We start from the raw sequence: 27,476 nt of genomic DNA on the forward strand, positions 1-27,476 counted from the left end.
AACCATTAGAATGAAGCCAAAGTAGGATGGCTGGCAGCTCAGGGAGAGCGCTGCTGTGGGTCGAGGCCAATACACAGTGCAAGGTCCTGGCATTCCAACACATCACACCTTTATATAAAATACATATAGAGCAGCTAAATGGCTGGAAGGGTTTACCTTTTTTTTGCCCATTTCCTTTGTAGGAATTTCTTTTCCTATTTCTGCTCCACCCCCATTCATGAATAGTGAAATCTACCAGCTTCTGTAAAACAAACTCTAAAATGCAGAATATTCTAAAAAACTATGATTATTTAAACTTTTCTAAGCTCTTTCAACAATAAAGTGCTATTCTCTGTTACATTCTAAAGATTTTAATTGTAATCATATTAAAAATAATCTTGATGAGAACAAAGCTTGAAGTTTTGAGAATAGCTTTAAAAATCTATCATATTCTTAGTAAAACAATAATTACAAATAGTTTGAATTAAACTTAAGATCTGTTAAAAAGCATTATGTGAGACTGATCAATCTTAAAACATTCCTGATGAGAGGGTAATGTCGCTAAGATTTCAGTCTTGTTTTAGAGTTCACTTGTGAAAAGAAAAGAAAATGATCTAGCTGTCCTTGATATGTGCACCTTTAACTGCGTAACTCCTTTGAGTTTATACAGTAACCACCATCACAATAAGAACCACAAAAATAGCATTAAAAATCAAACTGGATTGCTGTGAAGATGGCATTTTTCTTTCCTTTTGCTCTAGGGTTGGAGATACTTACCTATGCATCTGGGGCTCTGTCCTGTAAAGCACATAGGCATGTGAGGGCTTTTTGAAGGCAATAGGACAGTTCGTGTTAGAAAATATTCTAAGCATCAATGGCTTTTTTATTATTACTGTGTATGTATTCACTTAGGAAGTGAAGTTAAAAACTTTTTTTTCCAAGCCTCCTGCAAGATTCTTTATTCTTTGCATACCATAGTCATGAATGACTATAAGCTATATATACTCTGTATTTGTGCAATATTACACCTTAGAAAGAATACTTGTGCTGGCAAGAAAAAGAAGCAATGCCAGGTATCACTCAGATACATAGGGACGAAAGTTGACATAAAAAATTATTTACTACTGAAATCAAGGAAATTTAAATTTCTTGCCTTAAAATACAGCTTCTTTCTTTGATCTAGAAACACTAATAGCCATATGGTTTGAATGTAGATTGTAAGTTTGATAAATGGCCACTATGCTTCAGTGAAGAGTAATTCCTTCTATAAGTGAACAAGTCATGATAATATTTGTGTAACTATTTTGTGATTGAAGATACAGCAAAAAAGTATTGAACAAAAGAATAGCATATGCTGAAGGACTGAATCTGGTTTTTAGTAATAAAATACTTTATTAGTATTTATGTATTTGGCTAGGATGGCAATAAGTGGCATCTGAAAATGACATTGATATCAGATGTAACTTAAATCAATTTGATATATACTATAATAAGATTCTTATCCAGATGTATAGATACTGGTTTTTATATAGAATTATATAAAGATTATTCTAACCTTTTAACAATTTGTAAATTTTGCACCCTTAAAAAATGTAATAGAATTTAGCCTGGTTTTGAACCATATGGCATCCTACTGTCAACCTTTCCCCATAATTTATTTACATACCGATCTACTGTTTATTAGTCAATCTTATACAAATCTAAAAGATTAGAATAACCAATATTAAGGAAGTAAAAAAATTTAGAGGGATATAAGGAATGCAGATAAAGGAGAAGCTTGATGAGAATTTTAGTGTTAAGTGTAATCTGTCATAGCAGGAGAGACCTAATTTTACTGATCTTACAGATTTCTGAGAGAAGCTTACCATATGGTTGGACAGAAAAATAGTTACTATTTGAGGAAGGACATGATGTATAGTTATTAGAAGGTAAAACGTGGGAACAAGTAAATTGGTGTTTGCTATTTATTCTTTTATAGTGTAGGAATGATTTCCTGTTACTGTAAAGATGACACCTCTAAAACTGATGAAAGTAAATACATCTTGGGACTTACTGCCACAGTGTATAGCAAGCCAAGGGCATTTGAGAGTGTAGGCATTTGTATGAGTAACAGAGACATTCTTAGATACAAATATTTTCAAAATATGAAATAGATATCAAAGCTTTAGCACATAACAAGGTTGGGTGTTGCTGTGTGGTAAGGAGGACGTGCCCCTGCTGGGAGCACTCTGGCTCTGTGAGCTCCTTCGTGGACCAGTGCCTTGTCCCACGCACAGTCAGACCTTGGTGGGTCCAGTACCCGGGATGGCTCTTGCACCTTCTGGAGTGCTTGTTCAATGTTTGTATTGACAGGTAAGCATGTAATGTTTTCCATGTAAATGTATGCATACTTATAGGTAATAATAGGAGGTGTGCAGTACTTTGTGCGTTATGTTTGATGCTTTCATCTCCAGAATGGTATTGAAGAGACAGTCAGGCATAGCATAGAAGTGCTAATTTGCATGCAGTGCTGTGCCACTAGCAGAGGCACTAAAGCTTTACAGTATAGCAAAAGGCATTATTTAAAGTCTATAAATCTACTATTATTTTTACGTTAATTTTTTTCTCTTATAATTCTAGAACTCCAGGAGAACAATGTAGGAATGCTTATAATATTAAATTACTTACTCTCCATGATTCCCCGTAAAATTCCCTGCAACGTAAATGCCAAATGTATACCTGATAACCTGCAATTAGTTATTATATGCTGACATTCAGAACTGAATTACCATGCATAAATATGAATTAAATTTGTTTTAAACATCATTGACTAGACTGCAGTACAGGGCCCTATTATTTCCACTTGTCAAATCTACAAAAATGTTTTTTCTCTTTTGTTCTGGGGCAGGTGTTATCTTATCATGCAACATGTTCGAAGGCAGAAGTTGATAAATTTAAGGTAAGAATTCAAGTTATTAGTTTTTTATGAAAATATAGCAGTAAATTAAAATGCATGTAGATTATGTGAGATAAGTTCTACATCAAAACCATGAAATCATAATTAACAATGATTTATGAAGGATCTGTTATATGTTAGGAGGTTAGGTAGGGAGGATGGGGGAAAAAAAAATCTTTCAAAGGATAAAGAGCTACAGTGGTGGGTGCACAGTGGCAAAATACTGTTGTCCCAGCAGCAGCTGCTGGAACTGCTCATCAGTGTGGGTTTGGTGGCCTCCTCAGCGAGAACCAAGATAGGGAAGTCGTACCACAATGTGAGGTGAGAAGGAGACTAGAGAAAATGAGAGGAACTTGAGACTTTACACGCTTATAATGTGGAAGCTGTCCTGTGTTTACTAAAAAAAGCAGAACATTCACTATCAAGACTTTGCACAGGCTCAGAAGGCTGGATGTGAAGGTGAGAAATCCTCTTCTAACTTCTCTAAGCACCCTGGGCAGTATTGTACAGCTATGTGTGCTGAACATAGCATTGTTAGGGACCAACAATAATGTGTTCTCACTGAATCCTCCCTTGCCAAGGGGTAGAGAGTAAGGGGAGCAGTGACCTTGCTCTTTCATCGCTGCCAGCACTCCAGAGCTGCTTTTGTGATAGACTTTGTCTTTTTCTGCTTGAGGAAACACTAGGGAAACTTGGTGGCATCATCCTTGGCTATGAGGAGTCAGTGTTGGAGAGAGCTCCACAAAGCTGTTTGGGAGGCTCTCGTGGTGGGTATCAGTGTTGATGGTCTGCTGTACTCAAAGTGCATTGGAGACTGTGGTGAGGTCGGGGAAGGAGATCTGGACTGTTGTGACCCCACGCGGCTGTCATTCCCTGATGTGGCTCCCTGGCACCTTTCTGGCTGAAAAATAGCTGTTTGGTTGTTTTGACACTTGGCTGGCTGGCTGCAACCTGATCTCTGCACCGTGGGGATAGCTGTGGTGGAAGGGGGAAGCTGTGGGTGACTTGGCAGAGCTGAAACTAATGAGTTACCTGGGTTGAGGAAGGAGAAGCCTAGTGGTAATTAATTTGTAGATTATTGCCCAAGTGACAGATGTGCCTTAGAACTCTGCATTGATACCTGGTGATAAGGGTGAGACATTCTCCCTTCATTGTTGTTACTGGTGCAGTTACCCACCCTTTTCTAATTTGAAGATGAGATTACTGAGTTATTGTTGGAAGCAAACATGCTTGAAGATCATACCAATGCTGCAGCCAGCAGAAAATACTTTTGTTTGTTTAATAAGTTGTGTTTTATGTTTGGCAAAAGGAACATTGAACACTGTATGAGAGAGAGAGGAAATAAAGAGATAAAGGGCCATACATTTTCTTTTTTTTTTAAGTTTACCTTACAAGCTGTATTACAGACGCTTATGTATATTTCTTCATACCAGAGAGCCATACTTCTCTGTTGCTATCAGCCATTGAAAGACAGTTCTCCATCATAGTCTGTGTAGTTGAAATAAGTCTACTGTGTTACTCTTTGTACTTAGGTACTAGTGTGATGAGCAGCTATTCTACTTGTTTTCCCAGGTGTCTTCATTAGTAGATTTGTCAGTCTCCAAGTAAGGAATGTCTTGTCATTATCCATTTATCTTGAAGGCATGTAACTATCCATTTAATGGTTAATGATAAGGTAAAGGGAAATGAAAAGCACTTATTCATTAATAATCCGAATAGATGCATTTTTATAAAGAACATCAATGATAATGAGGAATGTAACTAAGCTATGCTTAAACTAAGCTTTTATATTTTTTCAGAAAGATGTTTCCTAATCCAGTTGTCTCACTTTCAATTCCTGACAAAATGAGAGCTAGGTAGTCTTTGTTCATGCTGTACACCATTGGTTGTAAACAAAACAACAAAAACCCAGAGAGGACCAGTGTGTCTTGCGGGCCCTCAACAGAGAGCTTATCCCCAGAGAGGGCCATCCATCTGTGGGATGAAATTGCTTCTGTCTCCTTCCTTGCAGAGCTCTGCAGCCGGTCTCCCTCCTGAGGTCTCCTGGGGCATCCTACCCTGAAATCACTGCTCTTTTTTTCTGTTCATTATATTGTTATATTTTGTGTAAGCCTTTTGTTATATTAGGGTCGTCTTCTAGACTTGACTGGATAATAAACAATTCCTCCCTCTGGGGGCATTTGGGGCTAAAACTGTCCCCTCTCCCTTTGGTGATTTATTGGCAGGTGTCAGAGGAAACGTCTGTTACAATTTACCCAATGTTCTGGTTCAGTCAGAACAGTAGCACAAACAAATGGTAGAAACATCTAAATGAGAGTAATGCCAGTAGTTCACTAATGGCTCTTGACTGACACAGGGCCAACAGTAATTAATGACTTTGGAGTCACAAAACATTTGAGTTGACAACTTTTTAACCTATTGCTTTAAAGATACTGTAACTGGACCCCAGCAGCTTGGAAATAATTACATGTTCTTCCTCTCAATTCAAGTTGTTTATTTCCATCTCTGTCATCTTACTTCTTTATAGTCTTAATAACATACTTTTCCATTCATTTTTACTTCCCCAAGATCTCAAGAATATTCTGATACAAAGTGAAAAATTGCAAATATACTTGAAGTTTATTTTTCCTCTGGCTTTTACCAGTGATTAATTTTATTGCATTACGGAAAGCTTAGCAAGACTAGTTAAAGCTTATTTTTTTATTTGAAATTTTTTCAATAACTTCATACTGTTACTGGATGAATTCATAAGTATACAAATCTACAAATATACCTGGTATTTTTTTAAGCATTAAACATAATCACTGTGAGCAGGTTCTGTAAAATAAATAACATTTATTTCTGTTGCTACTAATCCTGTCTAAGAATTAATGAAACAGCAAAAAGCCCCACCTTAATAGGAGACCCTTAAGAAATTAAATACCTTTCTCTGGATTCAGGAGTGGGGAAAAGTGTGGAGCACCATTAGTTGTGGAGTTGGAAAACAGCGAGAAGTTCACAGTATGGAGCAATGAAGGATGAGTGTATGATAATGGACCTTGTCACTCAGTTGGCCCATTCCATATCTGATTTCTGCAATTGTCTAAAAAGAAAGCAGCAACATAGATTCACACTGAATGGGAGGATTTGCACATTTTTGAAGGGATTCCACTTCTGGTGGTACTAGAATTTAGCTTTTGCTAATAAAAATGTGAAAGCCAAGTTTAAAAATGCTTATATGTTTAGAACTTGTTCTGTTAATAAATGGATGGGGTTTTTTTTCCTCAGAAGATAATTCAATTATATGAATCATTACTGCAAAAATTCATGTCACCATTCCTTTTCGTTATTTGCATTAAAGCTGTTGGGATTCATTAGCACTTACGCTAGCAGGCACGCATTTCTCAGAGGCCAGTGCAAGCAGGGCTGGTGGGAGGCTGGGACGCAGTGCAGGAATTGCAGCTCTTGCTGACCTGGATGGAGCCACCCCCTCACTCTGCTGCCTCTGCCCAGGGAACGTGGGAATGGAAAATTCATGCCCTTAACCCAGTGGGCTTGTTCTAGCAAGGAGAGCTGGGGCTTAGCCCTCCAGGTAGACACAAGTAGAACAGCCGAGATTTGGATGCAGAGCCTGAGCAAGTCCTTTGGTCTCTGTAGGTGATACTCTGGCCCCAGGGAAGGTGACAGGAGATTTGTCATTGATTTAAGCAGGATGTTGCTGTCTTCAGCTTTGTCATATATAAAATTGCATAGTAATGTTCCCTGTGCCACCCTCCATCTATTTATTGATGGAAGTCAGTCTCTTTTGTATTGTGTTTTCTGCTAAAATGAGATTTCTGAAAAAATGTTAAAATTTAAGATGTACGTTAAGTGAACGTTTGAGTTGATGTGCAATGTAGAATGGGTCCTTTTTCCTGAAAATGGATAGGTGTTTTTAAACGGCGAAAAAACATATGGAAGCGTAATTGATAGAGTTTCAGTAACAGGCAATTGAATCAGAATTAATTATTACTTAGAATTAATCATGAGGTATCTACTGTTAATTCCATATTTGGGATATATGCTGTACTTCCAGATTCCAAGAAAGAGGACGTGTTTTTTGTGAATTACTTACAGGATTAAAATAAAAGCAATTAAAACATACAATTTATAGTAAGTATTGTATGTAGACTTTCTGCCAGATTATTTTACATTTGCTACTAAGTATTTTTCAAATTTGATATTTTTTGAGATTTAAATTATGATGGCTTCCAAAAAATGTCATTCAACTCAGATATATTGCTAAGTTCATATAAAATGCATAATATTTTTTAGGTTTTCTGATACATGCTGCATTACTGTGATAGGTAGATTTCTGATACCATTGTTCTAGAAACAGGGATTAAAAATAAGCCTTACTTTTCTTGGGTATTTGCAAGTAAGACAAAATAAGTCCACCTTGAGTATAAACATTTCTTGCGTATCTGAGAATGTCTGTCTAAAGTCTTGAGCCTGATTGATCACAATACTGCTTCTCACTTGCATCTATATAACTACACTAAATTCAAACTGAATTTTGGCAGGGTAAGCTGAAGTAATGCATCAGTGAATCATACCCATATCAATATTACTTTTATTTTTTTAAGAAGTGAGAAATAGGTATGACTAAAATCTGTGGCAACTCATTTTTCTCTTGTATTTTAGACTTAAAAGACAACTCTGTTGTTTCCATTATGGACTAGCACTAGTGTTTAGCTATACACATTTGTATTATTGGAATAGAAAAATGTGAGACTAGTGAAGTCTGATTAATCTAAGATTGATGCTATCCTATAGCACTGTCCTGTAGTGCCAGGTTTCTTCTCATTGAAGTGCAGGCTCTCCAAGTCTAAAAATAGTTGTCTTTTAGACAAATATAGAAAGGCAGGATACGTGAGTGCAGAATGCAGAATTGCGTCCAGGACAGGATATTTATAGCAAGAGTTACTGACTTCTGAGACAGTAGTGAACGAGTCCTGTGACTTAGCAAGCAGTCCTACAAACACACGCCTTTAAATTTAACTAATACAGTTTCCAAAGAGAATATGTAAACACTGTCCTTTTATGAGTAATATACAAGAAGCTATTTTTAAAAAGCTAACCTAATTGTGCAGCTGTGAATGGTATAAGCCAGATCAATATTTAATGACTCTGATGCATTATTTATAGCCCTGTACGAGATTCCTTTTTCTAGGTCAAACAGCACCCAGAAGAGCTACACAATGGAAAATAATGTGTCACCTGCTTTACAGAGTCTTCGATTCAAAATGTAACATGAATAACAACTCCTGTATTTCTCAGTTCCATAGCCCGAGGTATGGCTAGTTAAGACCTACCTCCATATATGGAGGCTTTTGTGTCTCTCTTAAAAGTAGAGATCTTTAAATAATGACAGAAAGAGTTGAACCAAAAAAGGAAACAACTTTTAGGACTGCTACTGTATATGACAATGTAAACAGTTGAATACGTGAACAATGATGTGCTTAAGTTAACTTGATACTGGGAGTGCATTGCATGTATGATATAAAATAAATTTGATATTCATGTCCTTTATACCCACCCTTAAATGTGTAACAATGGGCAGCACAATGAAAAATTGCATTTTATGTATTAATTTTATCTCCAATCTCTTTAAGGATTGGGAAAGCATTCCTACGCTATGTTATTCTCTGCTGTGATGCTGTCTTTCAGTTTAGAACTATTAGTTACGTTTATGTTCTGGTAGTTAAATCGTTTGTAGTAATTTATAATAATTCCATTATAGTGATCTTCATTAATTATGTTTGAGAAAGGTAAGCTAGCCTTTGTGTTTTAGCCCACTTACGAAGTATTGCCATTTAAATATGTATAGCTAGAAGATTATTTTTGTTACTCATTGATGACACTGTCATTTCAGTCTGTCTGATAACATGGGTTTATCAAGGCATGTAATTACACTGCAAAATCAGTATTGCAGTCTATAGTCCCAGCCATGCATATGGTGAAACACCTACAATTCTTTAGAGGCCTACAATTCTATACAGTGCGTGAAGTTACTCACATGCTTAATTATTTTTAGGATTGTCCCCTAAGGCTAGTCACATAAACTCTTGGACTCTTCTTTGGCTGTCACAGGAGGGTCTGTGCTGGCACCAAGCTTTTCCCCAGTGCTATTCCAGCTGCTCAGGTTCCACTGAGTAGTGACAATGGAGAAAGAATGAGGAGAAACCTTGAGGGTAAACAGGGCTTAAGTGTTAATATTGAGCTGTGTCCTCTTTCCCTTCTGAGAAATGCACAAGATATAAGACAGTTTATTTTTCTCTGCTTTTCCACATGCACTGCCCACATAAGGCAGGACCTACAGCATAGTGTTAAGAGTTTCGTAATTCATGAAACTGAGGTCTTTATTGTATTACATTAGTTCGTACACTTTTACATGTGCCTATGTCTTCAGTTGTCATGGAAACAAGAAGTCAGGAACACATTGCATACACTGAAAATTATTAAAAATAATGATTACAAATAAAATACTGGGTTTTCATACCAGTTTCTGAACTGTGAGGCTCTCACCTGTTGACATCAGGCTAGTGCTCTGTAGTTCAAAGATATGTAAAAATAAAAAATTGTTTTAAATTTCAGTGAAGAAAGGAAATGGCATGTCATGGTGGAGTACAGAAAGATTGTTCATGGTCTTTTCTCCTACAGTGTTTAGAGGCATCAAATGACATTATCAGGGTACAGATTGTAATCTGATTAAAGATCTCTCTTCAGCAAATATAGTTAAACTATGTGACCTATCACCATAGATGCTAATAAGTTAAAAATGAACTAATAGAAAGAAAAGGGAAATGAGGACTGTTGTGGAAAGACAGTCTCCTCTGGCTCAGAAAGCTCTGAAGTGCAGCTTGCCAAATCTTGGAGGAGTGCCCCAAGGAAGTATGTATTCTTGGTTCAAATAATCTTCCCTGCTCTCAGTCACTCTCAAAGCTAAGGTACAGGGCTTCGAAGGACCTTAGGTCTGACACAGAACAACTATTCTTCTTCTGTTAATCAGCACCTTCCAACAGTGCTGCTTGGAGAAAACTAGGAAACTACATTCTTTGCATCACTTTATCACCCAGAAGAGACCATGCCTTCTATGTTTAAATTGCAGAGAAATGTGCTTTACTTGGACATTACTGTCCTAAATCGTGGAAATTGCAAGTACCAGAGTGTGATGAAAAGTCCCGAGTTTGCTGAATTGTTTGTTTTAGTGTGAGCTGTTTCTCCCTTTCTCAACCATCTGTCCTTGGAAATGTGCCTGGTTGTCCTGCTAAGCTATTCTTCAGCTCCTTGTCTCAGTGCTGGGACCTGTGATTCTCAGGTGCATGCTTCCAATACAACAGCCCTTCTCATACAGATGTTGTTACCATCATGAAACTTCATCCAGTGTGATAGGTTTTATTGAGAATAAGGCATATGAAAGAGCAATGTGACCATTTGTAGAAATAAAAAAGCCTTGGGTTTTTTTTGCTTTAGTTTCTTCCACAAGGCATTTTATCAGAAATAAGGAAAGTGGGAAGACTTCAGTGTGTCAGGGGCATGAGAGGCACTTGTTTATGAATTACCTGTGGAGCTGTCCTACTGGACTAGTGTTGTACTATGGTGTCTACCGTAATTCTATGGATAGTTTCTAGAGGAAGCTAATGGGAATTCTGATTCTGCTTTCAAAAACTTAAACATTTGGTTTTATTGAAATGTCAGCATTTGAATTTACTAGCATCATAGTTGATCAAGATGAGATTCAGATGCTTGTTTTTTCTGAAGTGACCATGTTTATAATTTCCAGATGTAAACATGGAGCTCACAAAGTAAGATGCTCCCTTCCCTCCAAAGCAGCTGAAATATGAATTTTCCAGGATGTTGTGGAGGGGAGGGTTTACAAGGAGTAATTTAACCTGATGAGTCTCTGGTACTGATCTGCTCTCTGAAGGGGCCAGCCCCATATTTTGGCTATAGATGGTTAGAAGGAGGGTATAGTGGTCATGAGAAGTACATCCATACTGTCTGCCCACCTCTGAGTGTTTGTGGTCTAACTTGGCAGGTTTCTTGCCCTCAGGCTGTCTCATCATCTGAGCAAGGCAAGGCACTTCATGTTTTAGTTTCCCATCTGCAGAGAGGGGACAGAAATATTAAAACACATCTGTGAAAGACTTCAGCATTTCTGCTTTCTGACAGCAAAAGATTGTGCTGCACTTGTATTATAAGCTTGAACAAAACCAGTTTACTTTGCAGTGTAGGAGATAAGTAAATCATGCTTTAAAAAATCCTTGAAGAAAATCTATATATATGATTGGAGACAGTTAAGGCAAAAGTAAGAAACTTGTGGCCTGGAAATTAGGTGAAGCCCACAGTTTAATCATATGTCCATGCCCACAGGTCATTAAATGAATTTTTTAAAGGGACAGGCTTCTTTGAGCAAGGAATAGGTTCTGGTCTGCGCATTACGTCAAGGCAAGGGTGTAGTGCAGATGTCAGTAAGGAACTTCCTGTGGAAAATTATTTATTCTAAAGTGTATATGCTATACAGAATAACATCTGAAAAAAAAGAAGGGAGCTTAAAGTTTAATATTAAAAAAATGTGGAAAATCAACATTGTTACATTGATATTCTGACTGTAAAGAGACACAGCAACAAGAAATATTAAATAATAAATGACTGCTTCTAAAACCAGTTACTTCATAGCTACACCAGAGCTTAAATCTCCCTGTTAAATACCTTAACAAGTAATAAACTTCAATCACTGAAAATAACAGAAAATTAAAATTACATGCATGGTCAAAAATGGTGTTTGTACTACTTTTTTTTACAAAAAGCCTTCTTCTGTAAAGCTGAAATAGATTTTAGTTGATTTAGATAATAATAATTCTAAGAATTTGTTATCCTCTAATATTCTTTTACTGTACTAAAAAAGCATTATAAGTAGTTTAAAATATTACTGACTTACTGCTTTTAATAGCAGCTGTTTTTCAGTTTCCTGGTAATTATGCACGCTAATACAGTGTACTTGAACAGCAGAAATTTTCAGCAGAGGATTAATAAAACAGAGTTATTCATTTACTCATACTAAAAAAGCACGCTACTCCTTTGCTGCTCTCAAATACTGTATCTTGTTATTTACATGCAAATTTTTGTATTTCTTGCATCTGTTTTTATATCCAAAACCCACTGCCTAGAAGAAAAAAAAAATAAAAATAGAAATAGCGTTTGTTGGAGACACAAGTGAAGGTAAAATGATTTATTATCCAGCAGAACTGTTGTCTGTCCTTCAATCTGATCGCTTATCATACTCCACGAGAATCTCTTGTCAGCTGGAAAGCATCGAGGAATAAACACAGTTCAACATCACTACACCATTTAGCCAATGACCATGCAAAAAGTGATAAGGCATAGAATACATTTAAAATGTCATGCGAGCCTGAGGAATATCTGATGAATGGTTTAAAAAAAAAATCCACACTTGTCAAGTGATAAAGCAGTATGCTTCAGTCAGTGACAGACTTGGGAATTTGTATTTGGAAAGGTTTTCAAGCAGGAGGAAAAATCTATCTAGCAAAGACTTGTGCACTTAAATTGGACCAGAATATTTTTTTAAAAAACGGGTTCTTCAGCAAATGATGGTACTTCAGGATTTCTTCACTATGAGTTTCTCATGATTCTTTCATCATCATCAATAAGGAGCGAATTATTCCCCAGGTAATTGATAGACATCTCTGGGGCTAGCCCTGTATGGGGCAGCTCACCGTTCTGAGCCCTGCATTCCTAGACTGGCCCAGTAAGACCATCTTACCTTTTGTTTTAACTCATGGAAGAAAGAGTTCTTCAAAGAAATTAAGAAAAATGGCATCATATTTTGCATTTAAAATTACTCTTTATTTATCTGTGCTTGGATTCCTTGCGTGGCCCCAGCAGATTGACAGTTATAACTGGGAATTTTCTGGTTAAAAAAATCAAGTTGTTTTTCACCAAACTCTATTTGGATAGAAATTTTCTAATTGGCATTAATTATCAGTGATAATTTTAAAATTAAACAAGTTCCCTGGTATTTGTACTCATTTTAAAACCAGGAAAAAAAGTTTTTGTTTTCCCCTCTATGAAACAAAAAAATACTTTTCTGTGTTCTGCCTCTATACAGTGTTCTGTGTCATAAATGTTTCCTGGTATTGATTTTACATTAGTAATGGCAATATTTCTGTAGGTGTTATTTTTACAAAATATTTTATGAAAGGAAACAGATGTCCCCCAACAAAAAAAGGTAGTGTCCTTCAGAGGCTTCTGACATTGCCAACGGGTTCATACTAGAGGCATGACCTTTTTATAATTAAAACTCCAGAAAGTGAAGAATGGGAACTAGATGAGAAACATTTTTCTGAGATGAATCTGTTTGGCCACTGGGTGCCATCCTTGCTCCACTTTAAGGCTGATCGCCTAGCAGCATTTCTGTTGGGCTGTAAAATCCTGGAAAAGGTAACGCCAGTGCCATTTCACACCGTCGTAATGCTTGCGTGTGTGCATGTAGTAGAATACGTTAGCAGCACAGGCAGCGTGTCCTCCTTGTGCGAGTCACCGAGAGACTCGGGAGGAATATCCTCACGGGTTCAGCCATGTTACATCCGCGGTCTTATATCCAGCCATTTCTTTTCCTTTCCTTCATCGGCTGTTAAGAGTGAGGCTGTGCTGAAAGACCTCTTCCCACACACCCCGTGCTCCTGTGCATTATTAATTTAGGCTCTCGGATTATTTAGAGGAAAAAATAACATAGATACATACTTGTTTTCTAGATCAGTTAATATTTGGGATGTATGGGCCTGTGTTGTCCAAGCATAACTATGTCTATTATATATTATGTAAAAAAATATTTGCAGTTACAGCCTTCTACAGGTTATTTATTACACTGTTTCATTGTCTGCCTGGGGGGGTTCCTCTATTGTTTTAGTCTCAAAAGTCTCTTGTTTTTGTCTGAGCAAAATCCCAGGCAGAGTAAATGTACTTTCTAACACAGAAATTGTCAGTAGTTCTGCAGTTTTAGTCTTTCACATTTAAACTCTAAACACTTCAAATATATGAGAAATAGACTCTAGCACTTCTCTTTCTTGCTGCAACTGTCTAGAAAATGTGCAGATTGTACCCCAGGCAAAACAGGAAACTGAATATTTGATGAGGCCGTTTCTGTGAAGTGTTCCATCATCTTGTGCTTTGTAACAAGCTACACCCAGCTCTGAACACACAAAAAAGCTGAGAACATCAGATACCATTATTTTCCAGTGCTTTTGTGATCCCCCTGCACATACAACATCTTGTTTGGTGCACTTAAACATAATTCAACTAACCCTGCTTTCTGTGCTGCAGCATGTGTTTTGCCCCAGGCATACAACAAGCTTATGGGCACACAAAAATCCCCACCCCAAAATAAAGTATTAATTCTGTTTATGGCTTTCACAAACTCTGCTGTTAAACTGATTCCAGATATCTACTTGTGTTACCTGTACTTTTCTACTTTCCACCTGTTACTGTGGGTGGTGTTAAGTTGTGCCAGGGGAGGCTTAGATTGGGTATTAGGAAAAATTTCTTTCCTGAAAGAGTGGTCAAACACTGGAACAGGCTGCACAGGGAGGTGGTGGAGTCACCATCCCTGGAGGTGTTCAAAAAACATGTGGATGTGGCACTTCAGGACATGGTTCAGTGGGCATGGTGGTGTTGGGTTGACGGTTGGACTTGATGATCTCAGAGGTCTCTTCCAACCTTAATGATTCTGTGATTCTGTAAGGAAGGGTTGCAAGTGGCATAATCACAGCAACACCACGTTGTGGCAAGACCTGGTCTGTGAGTAGTGCTTACTCCAATCTGGCAGATGTAAGGTGTCTAGGAGAAAAGGAACAGTTATATCAGTCAAATATCATAAGGGTACTTTCATAGAGGCCAGTTAACATATAAGACCTTCATTAAGAACCTCATGAATGACCAGAAACAAGTATTTATGGCTGTGTTGCAGTCTTTCACCTCAAGCCAGTGATAGATTAAAGGGACTTTTGTTTAAAGAAACTTTATAAAGCTAGTAAGATATAGGTAGTAAGTAAAGAGCTAAATAAGTACAAGATTTAAGTGCTTATTACTTCTTTTTGTTGAAACAGCAGGACCTGTACATTTTATTAACAGAAAATGTGGTGATTAGGCTGTGAGTTGTGTGTGAACTAGAGCTCTGTGCTGCTGTGCAGGTTGTGTGCTCAGGCTTTCTCTGCCTTGTGGGGTGAAGGGTGCTGAGGAGGATAAACATTTTACTATGGGGAGAGGAGGTGGGCTTTGTCTTTACAGTCCAACCTGCAAAAGCCTCATAGAGGATAACCCTCTTGGCTTGTAAACTGTAGCGAGATGAAGCTGTGTTTTTTTGGAGGATGCTCTTTTGGGCAGTCTTGAGTGCTCCTAGGGAGTGGTATATGGATTCAGAAGAGGATGGGCAGACTTCTTTTGAACCTGCAATCAGAACTTAGCAAAAAGTAAGGAGGAAAAGATAAAAGATAAAACACATTTTAAGAATGATCACTGCAAGATTCTCTATAACTTTTCTGTAAATGCATGTTGGAGGTTTGAATGTGTTTCCAATATTATTTATTGTCTACCTGACAGTATTCTGCTATAGCTGTCACTCTAGCAGATCTGAAATAGGACTTTCTCCCCAGTGGAGCAGTAGCACACTCATATATTTGCATAACTTTCACCACCAGTCACTCTATTGCCAGCCTGATTTGTTGCAGGTGCTCAGAAAGAAAATATCAGTGGCCAGCAGGAGCCCTGTCCAGTGCCATTGCTGTGCACTGCTGCAGCACTGCCATGGCCCCGCAGTGGCACGGGACCAGCGGTCCTGCAGGTTGACGTGCGTGCAGTGAGTGCTGCTGGAATACACTGGGACAGAAAATAGCGTAACACCAGTGAATACGCCATTGTGGCACTGGTGGGGTTCTCTTGGTTTTCTTTAGGTGTCTGTTCTTGGCAACACCTTCACTTCTTTCTCTTTCACATGCTCTCTCGCACCATGCGTCCAACTGAGAATTGCAGTGCACAATTATTTGGGCTGTTTGCCACCAGAAGAGCCAGTTCCTCTCTGTGCCTTCACAGCATGTCTTCTGTGAGAAGAACCCTGACCCTGTTCCTTCCACCCTTAATCTGGTTTTTCCTTTTCTGAGTTTTCAAGGAAGCAGCTAGAGCCTTCCCTCCCCTTCCAAGGTAGTCATTTGGAGGAGAAGGCTACCTTGTATTCCTCTTCCTTTACCCTCCCAAATTTATAGGTAAGAGCAACTCAGTCTGCATTACCTATTCTGGTCTTCATGGGAGCAACAAAGCTGACTCTCTGCCCACCAAAACAAAGTGAGGCTGTTGTGGGAAATGGCAGCCTGCATGCTTGACACTTTTGTATCACTGAGAAATACTTGCCCTAGGTTTGCTGCTTGTGTTTGTTTAAAATTCTGGGACAGAGACTGAATAGACCCTTTTGTATGAGCTTCTCATCTGCACCAATGGTCATAAAAAGTCGACAGTTGCTAGCCTGTAGTATGTGACACACTGGCTATTTCCTAATCACCATAAGCCAAAAGGACGTGAACACTCCGCTGCGCGCCTTGGGAGATCATTGTGTCGAATGTGCATGCCCTGTAAAACTCCAGTCCTAGGCTGCTGTGGTTATGGACTTTGGCCTTAAGAATAATAGATGCTTACACCATTAATTGCTTTTATTTTATGTCTCTGTTCCTTTAAAATAGAAATTTCTTGTTCCTTTTATAGGCTGCCATATATTTTGTTTCTGTGTACTAGGAAACAACTTTAACATCAAAGATTTATTTTTAGCAACATAAAGAATGTATTTTGTGTTTCATCGTTTGTAACAAAATTTTAAATGTAATATTTTTATCCCTGAAATGTAATATTCCTTTTGATGGGTCCCAATTTCAGAAAGTGGCATGTTCAGAAAGAATTGATCAGAAATACTCAAAATACTTTCAGCTTTTCAGCTATAATTCTGGGCTTACTTTTTGAAATAGCATGTGTAATGCTGTAATGACGTATCTTCCCTTGCCCTTTTAAAAATAAAATTATTAGAAGACAAACCCTTTTCTCAGGAACACATAGCATTAATGCCAAAAGCATAAAGTAAATACCATAATTTTGTCCTAAGACCACAGTACATGATAAGAAAATAATTAACTGATGCTGTAATTGATGGTGATGCATTGCTTAGTGGCTACTTTTTTTGTTCTAACAGAAGCAGCAGAACAAATAGCCTTCTTAATGCCTTGAAGTTTCTCTTTTAATTAAAGCCATACTAAGCAGTAGTTGTGTTTTGTAAATGGTCAAACCAAACACAAACCAAGACTAAATGCAACTTTTGTTCCACATTCCATGTCTAAATTACATGTTACGCAGTTGAGGATGAAGCAGCATGCACTACATACACATGCTTCAACTGGAGATTTTGAAGCTGGGTGCAAAAGCAGCGTTGTTCTGAGTTTACAGATGTGAAACTTTTGACAAAGGAAATGAATGGCATTTTCCAGCAAAGGTCTCAGACACCTACTGTGGGATCTTGGGCAGAGCTTGGGCGTTTTATTTCATGATTACAACCCTCTGCTTATCTGCTGGGTTACTCTGAAGAGGTTTCAAATACATAAATCCTATTCTAGGGACTGCTGATGTCTTTTATGTCTGAACAGTTGTTGGATAAAACATTTACAGAGTCTGGCACACAGAAACAGGGACTCTGGTAGATCTGACAGTGGCAAAGCGTGTTTATATGGCAGTATGATGCCTCCTTAGCTCATGTTTTCATCCAACTGCCTTCACATGAGTCCAAAGCCCCACTCCTATCTCATTCCAATCTCTAGTTGTGGTTTTTTGAGTATCCCTTCATGCAGTGACCTCCTTCAAAGAATTGCAGTTTGGTGGTATCTGTTGAAGGGCAAATAAAGTTGGGTTTTTTTTGACCCTGCTTGAGTAGGGGCATTGGACTGGCTGCTCTCAAGAGCTCCTTTCCAACTTAAATGGTTCTGTGATTCTGGGCAATTTAACTCCTGAAGACACCACCAACACCACTGTGATAATCATGTTTAAAAAGTCATTAGAATCAAAATCCAGAGGATAATACCTGTGCACACTTTCAGTCTCTTCCACAGCCACTCCCCTTTACTGTAAATATGATAAAATTCCCTTTAAATGCTGCTGTCCTGCTGTGGTTGGTCATTGGAAAAGAGGTACTAACTCAGCATTGTGAAGGGCAGAGAAATGCCATCCACAGTCTGCAGTAACAGATGGAGGCCTTTAAAAACTGGGTTGCTCTGGGCATTAAAACATCCCTTAACTGAAACATTTGATTCTTTCCCCTTTGGAGAGAGAGTAGGAAATGTGTCAGACTGCAACATAACAGACTGTGGTCTTCCATGGCTATGAAGAAGTGCAAAATTTGTCCACTACTGCTAATAATTTTAAAAGATGCCTGCAGCTATAAATACAAGCAAATATTTTAGGGGCCTTTATACATTAAAAGATCCTTTAAAAATAAAAATCTTTGCCATCAGAAAATGCTGTATCAGGTATGGCTTGATAGAAGATTAAGTGAGAGATAAAGAAGGAATTGCATTTAAACATTCTCCACTTTGAAGCTTTCTGTGCAGGTTTTGATGATCAGCCTTGAAGGTTTTTAAATTCCTAATCTTTTGAGAGAGATTCTAGGTAAGGAGATACTTGAAAGTGTAGTCTGATTTGTGTGTGTGTGTGTGTGTGTGTGTGTGTGTGAGTACATGGACTCCTGAAGCTCCAGTTTCACCAGAGAGTATAAATGAGGGCAGGTCCTGACCCACTATAGTACATGGACTCCTGACTCAAACAGTGCCCCTGGGAGTTAAGAGACATACAGTATTGTTTTGCCATTCTTTTGGTACACTGGGACATACATTTCATGGGATATCTTTATATGTGTTATATATATTCAAGTTCCTTGTTACTTTTTCTCCATCAGTCTGACAGTATTTTCTGATGAGAAAACCTTGCTAACATTCCACATGTCACTGTCAATGGGGCTATATAAAAAGTGAGCTGTATTCGGTAGTGGAAGTTATTGTTACAGAATAGTTCTGATATCACGTGGGAAAGAAACTGAGCACACTGAATGGCAGAAGGTACTTTTTTTTACTTCTTTAATAAAGCCATACTAATATATTTATCAGTAGGTTTCAAAGTGCATTCCTCACATAATAAGCACTGATGTCTTATCCACACAGGTTGTAAAAGCAAAGTACAGAGTTTAAGCTAAGACAGCAAAGTAGGATTTCAGTCCAGTGTTTTTTTTGTCTCTAGCTGGACTGCTTCCATGGTAGTGGAACATTTTACAAGGAGAAATATTGCTTTCTGAAGAACTTGCACAGGAAGTTTGGTCTGTAAAACTGTGTGGATTGTTAGGGAAATCCATAACGTTTCTTCCCTGTTTAGAAGGACTGCTAATGTTTTTCCAGATCCTAAAATAGCAGGACACCTATCACACCTACAAGTTATTCAGGACAGGAAGCTTGCCCCCTTTCCTTTCACCCATCTCCAATGGATCATTCCTGTCCTATTTGTAACTATAAACTGATTTAATTTGTAAGGGCATTTAACAGTACGCTTTGCATATGTTTTCTCAATAGTAGTATTGGTTGTTATGAAGGTCCTAGTGTGGTATGTGACAGAAACAAACTATTTGAATTAATATAAACTAAGCTGAATGTAAAATCTCATTCAGGAAATATGTTCAGTAAGAGCAGCAGACGTCTCCCCTTTTGCTTGTGTTGATTGATTCTGATTGCTTCATTCGTCCCTTACAGTGATAGTGCTGTAAAATGCTCCATGTGTACATGTGTGCATATTCTACTGCGTTTTTCTGACGTACATTTATGCATGACCACATACTGCCCAGATGAAGAAAGGAGTATAAATGAATGCTATCTTTATTCTTATCTAGTGGCATGCTAACAATATAAAGGAACCATTTTATACAGTATATGTTTTATATATACTTCTAAAACTGTGAAATAGTTGTCTTTAGCAGCACGAAGGTGTAAACATCAAATAGTAGCTTTTATTTTAAGTATTTAGCCTTTCAAAGTTTCCCTAAAACTTTGACTCTTTAATCTCCTAAAGTTCTCCTTCTTAGGTTTTTTTTCATCCACTGCACCCCACAGGCTTATTTATACTAAACCAGAAATGCTGTCTTTCTGTTCCCACGGGTTGTCTTTTATAGTGGCCAGAAATGGGACTTGATTGGTGATGGTTATTAATGACATGTGGCCCTTTGGCAAAGGCTGATGTAAGGTAAGGCTGAATCAGTCACTTGTCTCCTAGCTGCTCACATATACCAAGCAGCCTGTGAAGCAATTTACACGATAGCAAAGAGCAATGAGGAAAGGAGAAATGTGTTTCCAATCCTGAATTGAGTAGAAAAGTGCTTTTCGTCCTTCCTGGATCCGTCCCATCGCCTGCACACCTTGAGTATGGGGTAGCCACAGACCTTGTCTTTATGCTCTCTTTCAGAGGCATGGCATAGAATCATAGAATGTATTGGGTTGGAAGGGACCTTTAGAGATCATCTAGTGCAACCCTATCTTCTTTTTCAAGCTGCCTACAACTGGTGATAGTTTCCCAGTCTGGTGACTGCACAGTTTGTACTTTATTAGCCAAGACCAGTTGCATTCCATGTGTTACATCCAACTTGTGTTCATGGTTCCTTTCAAGCCAAATTTTTGTGTTAGTGCCAAGGGGGATGGAGATGTGACCTGAGGAGGCACATCTAGCTTTAATTTACCATAAGTTTACAGAAGTCATGTGTATTTTTCTCAAGGATGAAGACCATTGAAATTGTTTGATCCGCAGGGTAAAAAGACTTTGGAGTATAATGTTCTTAATTGTTTTTAGAAAGGGGAAATTGAACTTCAAAATGTTCAAAAGGAAACAAGCCTTTTAAGTGATTCTAAATCACTGGGGTGCCTTAAAAATAATTTCACTGTAACTTGAATTTTAATTGCCTGCCCCTTCCTCTTATTGTCATGGTACTTTCATTCCCTCTGTTTTCCTGGAAGAGGGTGTTGTTATTGCTGTTTATTTTAAGAAATCCACTGGAATTTGTCCTGCAGTGCAGCAAAATTTCAGGGATGGATATGTTTTAATATTCTGTATTATGAATATTTTTTATATCTTTGTAATTAAAAAAATGAAGTTTTAATGGCTGCTCTCCTATAAACCCTGGACTGCTGCATTTCCAGCATAAGAAGCTGAGGACAGACAACACCAGGTGCAGCCAGAATATTGCTGCAACCCCACAACATATAATTTTTTTAACATTATTCAAATTAGACTCAACACTCATAATTCTGTTGTTTCCTTTATTGCTGTTGTAAAGCAAATGGTTCTTTTATACAAATGTTATCTCCTGGCTATTAATTCAGCAATTATTTTGGATTATGGCACTCCTGTTAAATTTAGGAATGTAAAACCTCATAAATATTTAAAAGTTTCAGACTGACGTGGGAAGAAATTGTTTTTGACTTGCATTGTTAATATCCTGTTGTTCAGTTTGTAATAGATATGGAACATATTGTTATTTCTCCACTGTTTGACAAAGGGGAAAAAATGTAGTTGAGCAACTGCTTCGAGTGTTCTTCCTTGAATTGTAACAGGCTGGTAAAAGCATTTGTTTCCAGTAAAAAATAGCAAGGAAAATACCTGTTTTCCGTTAAGAAGACAAAAACCCATGAAAATTTTAATCAGAGCCTGTTTCAGAGTTAGTGAAAATGCAGCAGTACGTTTGCGAAGATAATTTCAATGTAACAATTTCAAGTAGGTCTACTTACAGTCAAGTGCTTCTCTTTCAGCATCTTTGTTATTTAAACTTTTCTCTAAGGATCAAATGAGTAAAATGGACAAATGCGTTTCTTCCCTCAGACATTTTATGGAGAGTGCATTTACTATGTAGTGAGTGTATTCATAGCGTAAATATTAGCATGCATCCTGAGTATCCCCCAAAGCTCTGAAGAATAACAGAATGATAAAGAAGTCACAATTTTTTTTAAGACCACTGAAGGTCTGGACAGCACAGTCTCTGGGCCAGTGTCCCTGTTTCACACCTTTCATCATCTCAGGAGTAAATACATATCTTTTTGCCTACATCTTAAAGGGTGCTAAGGTGTAACTCCTGTTGGGATCATCTAGAAGTATTTCAAATGTTTCAAAAATTCTTTTAAAAAGAATGTTGAATTGATTCAACCTGGATAAGTGCACGAGCAGATAAAGCAAGTATGAAGTTAACAGAGGTTGCATCTCTGCCTGCATCCTCCCGAGGTTCTTCAGCTGTGTCCTGGGATGGCACTTGACTTGATGGGTTGGTTGCATTTCCTATGTCAGTTATCCTCACTGACGTAATACCATGACTTTTTGTGGTATTGGCATACCCATTTACTGGGTTCTGAACTGAAAAGACATTTCTTTAGCTAGCAAATAAGTTAACACTGCAGTGTTAATACTATTCTATGGCAGGTTTACACTATCTTTCCTTACATGGTATAGCTAAACCAGCTTGATCTCTGTATAAAGTAATTATCAAGGTGGCATTTTCCCTTTGGCTAGAAAACGCTTTTTACACATCAACAGCTTTTAGTTAGGGTACAATGTTGTGAAACACAAGTTTTCAAAAAGAAAACTATAAGGTAGTCACATAGAAGAGGCAACTGTGAAGGTGAACTTAGAGTTGCATGAACAAACGAGTGTTTTACACAAGTGAGTAGCTGGATGTGCCACACCAGCTGAGTCGATGTGATTTTAACTAATTCAGCGTGGTTCATCTCATGGCCTCAGGGCTGGATCCAGCCGCTTTGTGAGGTTTCTACCTGACCCATCACCTTCTCGCTGCGGGAGAGAGGGAACAGATGCTGCTTCAGCAAATTCAGCCTCCTCTGCCTGCCCTCTTTAAGGAGATGAGTGGCGAGTCCAAGGGAGCATAAGGAAGGGCAAGCAAGCCCATGAGGGTTGTCAGCACCTCCGCCTGGCTTCCGCAGGTGCTGCCGCTGGGCCAGTCACAGCACATCTGTGTGCACAACTGTATGCATTAGCCAGTCCTGCACACTCATTCATGTGGGTTTTTTGTGCATGAAGAGCTCATTCCTGCCTTACAAACAGAACAAAAGTCTGCTGTTACATGGACAAGACAAAATGTAAGGCTTTTGCTGTTGTTTACTGCCTGACTGGATAATCAGCGTGTGGAAAATTATTTTACTTTTGAAAATTACTTCTGCTAGACATTCCTTGTATTACTCTTTGGCTCTCTGAATGTGTAGTGAAGAGCGTAAAGCAAAGGGCACTTGTATGCTTATGAATGTAAAGACATTTGGATGAAGAAGTTCTGCAGAGCAGTGTATTTACTTTGCATTTCTGAATGGTAACAATTAAAATTCACAGCTGCTGGCTGTCCAGATGTTTCTTGCATTACAGCATTGTAATTTGCATTGGAATATCTTGTGTTACTGCAGTAGCTGTAAAGTGGTCAGCTCTCACAGTCTAAATGCTGTGTACAGGCTCGAGTTGGAATGGTGAGCACATTTCCTGCTCATATCGGGTTCTTCTCCGTCCCGCTGTTTCCCCGCTTCGTTAGCTTGACACGTTTGTGTTTCTCAGATGAAGGCTTTTATTGCTCGGCACTCAAATCAAGCAGGGGATGTATTGGCAGGTCAGAACTGATGTATGGATGGTTTCTTGTAAGAGTGACACAGGAAAAAAGACACGAGTTTTGAATCAGAAGTTTCCCTTTCCCTTTGGCATTTTCAGGCAGCAAACATCCCTCTGGTGTCAGAGCTTGGCATTGATGATATCCATTTTGATGACTTCTCGCTTGATGTGGATGCCATGATTACTGCAGCCCTGCGGATGTTCATGGAACTTGGAATGGTTCAGAAATTTAAAATTGACTATGAGGTAACCATCTGCTCTGCAGAGATATCTGCTGCTTTTGTCTTGGCACTGCTCTGTCCATATATACACGTTTAGTAGCTCTGATACAATTTGTACTCTTCATTTCAGACGCTGTGTAGGTGGCTTTTGACAGTTAGGAAGAATTATCGAATGGTTTTGTATCACAACTGGAGGCATGCTTTCAACGTCTGCCAGCTAATGTTTGCCATGTTAACTGTAAGTATCCGGCTACAGACGTAATCCCATAAGAGCTTTTATTGCCATATTGCCATACCTGTCTAAACATTTTCCAACATTTGATTTTTTCCGAGTTATGATGATACTCATTCACAATAGAAATGCACACAGAATTAGGTTATTCAACTTAAGGCGGCACATATTTGGTAAAACCTTATAGTGGTTTAGTGACAGTCATATCACAGGCACATTAAAGTGACTGAAAACAGATGGCAGTCTTGGAGTGAGCTTGTTATTACAGATCTTGATCTTACGAAATTTATTTTGTTTTGGAACTCTCTCTTTGATTTTACATTTATTTCAGATTCTTAAATTGGGATGTACAAAACCAAGTAAGAGTAGAATCCCAGAAGTATTTATTATGTTGATATTTATTACCTTCTTATTCAGCTTCATCTAAATAGTTGTAGAAGGTATTGCATTAAAACATTTTAAGATTATCTTCCAACATAGTGATCCAAGTGAATCTTGTTTCTCCACTAGACATCACAACACCTCTGGGTTTTATTCGCATGTGTCTCCATCAGCGTCTGTAACTCCTCTCACCATACCAGTAAATTCTGTTGCTCTTACTTGCTGTCTTTCCCTACCCCACAGCAACTTCACTGCATGAAATAATCCGTGTTTGGCTAGTTAATTCTTGTAAATGTATTAATAAAATCTTGGTAGTCCCGGGTGTTTCATATTCTGGTTAATATGACAAAAGAGAAGCTACATGACTGTGTGCATACAACTCTTTCCACTGTACTTTACATTTTGGGTTTGCCTTATCTGAGGATGAAGGTAAGAATTCAAGTTTTTCCATTTTTTCTTCATGTTCAGTTTTAATGGCTAGTCATCTCTTGTGAACCTTGAAATGGTCTTATTAATAGCATTTGTGCAAGTATGTATCTGGATATCATGTGCTGACTCACTGAATGTTTATGTTCTTGTCGATGGCTGGTCTCTGCAGCATGGTTAGCATCTGGACCCTGTCTATAGATGTGGAGACTCCACAGACTGTGCCATTTGCAGCACAGGTCAGTGCCATGCAACATGGACTTGAGACAGTCCATGGCCCATCATCTGCTCACAGGGCACAGATGTCTTGTGCGTGGGTTCCCAGCTGTCCTTCTCCATCTGGTATTGTCTCTGTGGCACAACTGTGTGTGTTGGGCAAGGGAGAAAAAGAGAGTATGACGTGGCAGATAGATGTTGGCCTAGTGGTTGGTCTGTCCCAGCTCTGTGGGTTTCTTTCTGTGAGCATTTATTGAGGCATAGCAAAGTTGTACTGTACACTGTAAGACAAAGTAAATGGAGATGTTTGACGAGAAAGGTCACTTCTTCTCGGCATGAGGCTGTTCAGTTGAGCAGAATTAACATTTCAGCAAGCATTTTGTAATCATCTCTCATGAAATCTTGTGGTAATGTGTGGGCATCGGTAATTTTTAAAGTTTTATAAGCTTGCTGTGGTTTTTTTTTTTGAAGTTATAGAAGAATGAAAAGCTTTTTACTCTGAGGAGTAAGGGCAAAGTCAGGCAGTGCCGTTTAGCTGGAATCACACTGATTTCTGCCAAACGCTCCCAGGGGCTGAGCCGTCAAAGCTCACCCGTGAGGACCTCTAGGTGGAGCTCCGAGGCCAGGTTTTGGGCTGGCACTTCTGTCGGTGGGAAACGCTCCCTCCCACAAGGCATCTCCATGTCAGCCAGCGGTGACTACTGTGGCAGCCAGCAGGGAGAAGGCAGATCCCTGCTGCTTCAGCAGCCATCAGAAAGCCTGCGAGGCCTCAGCTATAAACTGCTTTGACCGTCACTCTCGAAGCATAATTTCAGGATCCTTTTAGCAGTCAGCACAGGGCTGCAACTGCCTGTGGGAGGTGACCCAGGATTTTCAAGCCAAGCTCATTTCATTGCCTGGTAATAAACTGAATGAGCAATTCCATGTGCGGGGCTGGACACGTGTGCACACAGCATTGGACTCGCTGCACATCCCACCCTGCTTCGGTGTGGCTCTGGCTGAGAACAGAGTAAGTTCAGGTGCGTGATCCGCTTGAGCTGCTCTCCCTTCCAGAAACAGGAAGACTGATCTTGTGAAAAAAGACACAAAAGAGAGAGTCAAGAGACTGGTAATAGCACAAGGCTTGCTTTCACTCTATTTGTCTTGGGAGAACCATCTGAGTTAGTATGTGCCTTGCTTTTTCACTTACAAAAGGGGAAAATTCTTTGATCATCAGAGAGAGGATCTGATGGTCAAGAAGGCACTGCTTTGTGCAGCTATTGCACCCTGATCCTAATTTATCCATGACAGTCAGCAATATTGACTGCACCACAAATACAAACCAATAGGCCTGGTTTAGGGTGTTTTCAGGTAGGACTCACCACAGCATGGTAACGTCTAATGTGTAATGCAGACCTTGCTCCCACTGGATGCAGAAGGAAAATTCATCTGGGTTGAACAAGACCATCAATAGAAAACCAACAAAGCTTAAACCAGTTGTTTCACTCCCAGGTCAGCCTTCTGCATATCTGATGTATGCTCCTGATTAAGTATATATTTTCTCTCTCTGGTTAGACCCTGAACAATTACAAGCCCAGTCCTGCAAGCCATACTTCTGTATTTAAAGACTCACCCAGATGTTCTGAAAACAGGCACTGAAGCAAGACTGCTGCTGTGAGTTAGGGACACCACACAAGAGTAAACCACAGGATCAAGCCCAGGCTTCATTATCAGTACCTTTTTCTAACGCAGTTCGTGTTGATGCTTATTTCAAAAAATGAAAACGAACAAGTAAGCAATGCAAAATTAAAATCCCATCTGGTGTGCTAATAACAAAACGTATAAATACGGGGCAAGGTATAATGAATGCAATTCATTTCCTCACATGAAAGAATGACCTCCATAACTCACTGGAGACTCTGCCACTTATGAGTTATGGGTCATTCCTTTGCTGGTGAAAATAAATTTTACAGCACCATCGTCTATAGCCATGTATTTTTTTTCTCTCTCTGTAAATTAAAAAAATGGGGAAATGCAGTCTTGTATTTTCTTGCATTATGTTCAAAGCGGATATACCCCTACCATAACATTGTTTTAAAGTAAATGGTTTTTATTAAGTGACATATTTCTCTTATATATTCAGTGATAAGGGTTTTGATTAAATAAATTTTTATTTTTGAGCTATTGCTACTGTTAATAAATTCCTTAATCGCCTTTCCTGCATTTGCAATACAGGTTGAATGCTTGACTTGATTCAAAGCTTGTGTTATGCTAAAGAGTATTTACTACCGCATCAATTTTATATTCTAAAACTTCTATTTTAAGTTGTTTTAATTTAGTCATGAACATTTTATCTAGA

General features: G+C 38.6%; 1 protein-coding gene across 1 annotated transcript in view; it reads left to right on the top strand.

The window, feature by feature from the left end:
• Positions 1 to 27,476, top strand: part of PDE11A (phosphodiesterase 11A) — a 79,676-nt gene that overhangs the window by 16,371 nt on the left and 35,829 nt on the right. Inside the window, exons 8-10 of the mRNA XM_010191811.1 lie at positions 2,867 to 2,917; positions 23,762 to 23,908; positions 24,014 to 24,121. Coding sequence (XP_010190113.1) covers positions 2,867 to 2,917; positions 23,762 to 23,908; positions 24,014 to 24,121 — 306 coding nt within the window. The remainder of the gene's footprint in view (positions 1 to 2,866; positions 2,918 to 23,761; positions 23,909 to 24,013; positions 24,122 to 27,476) is intronic.

Source organism: Mesitornis unicolor, unplaced genomic scaffold (assembly GCF_000695765.1).
Source record: "Mesitornis unicolor isolate BGI_N332 unplaced genomic scaffold, ASM69576v1 scaffold7269, whole genome shotgun sequence".
NCBI lineage: Eukaryota > Metazoa > Chordata > Aves > Mesitornithiformes > Mesitornithidae > Mesitornis > Mesitornis unicolor.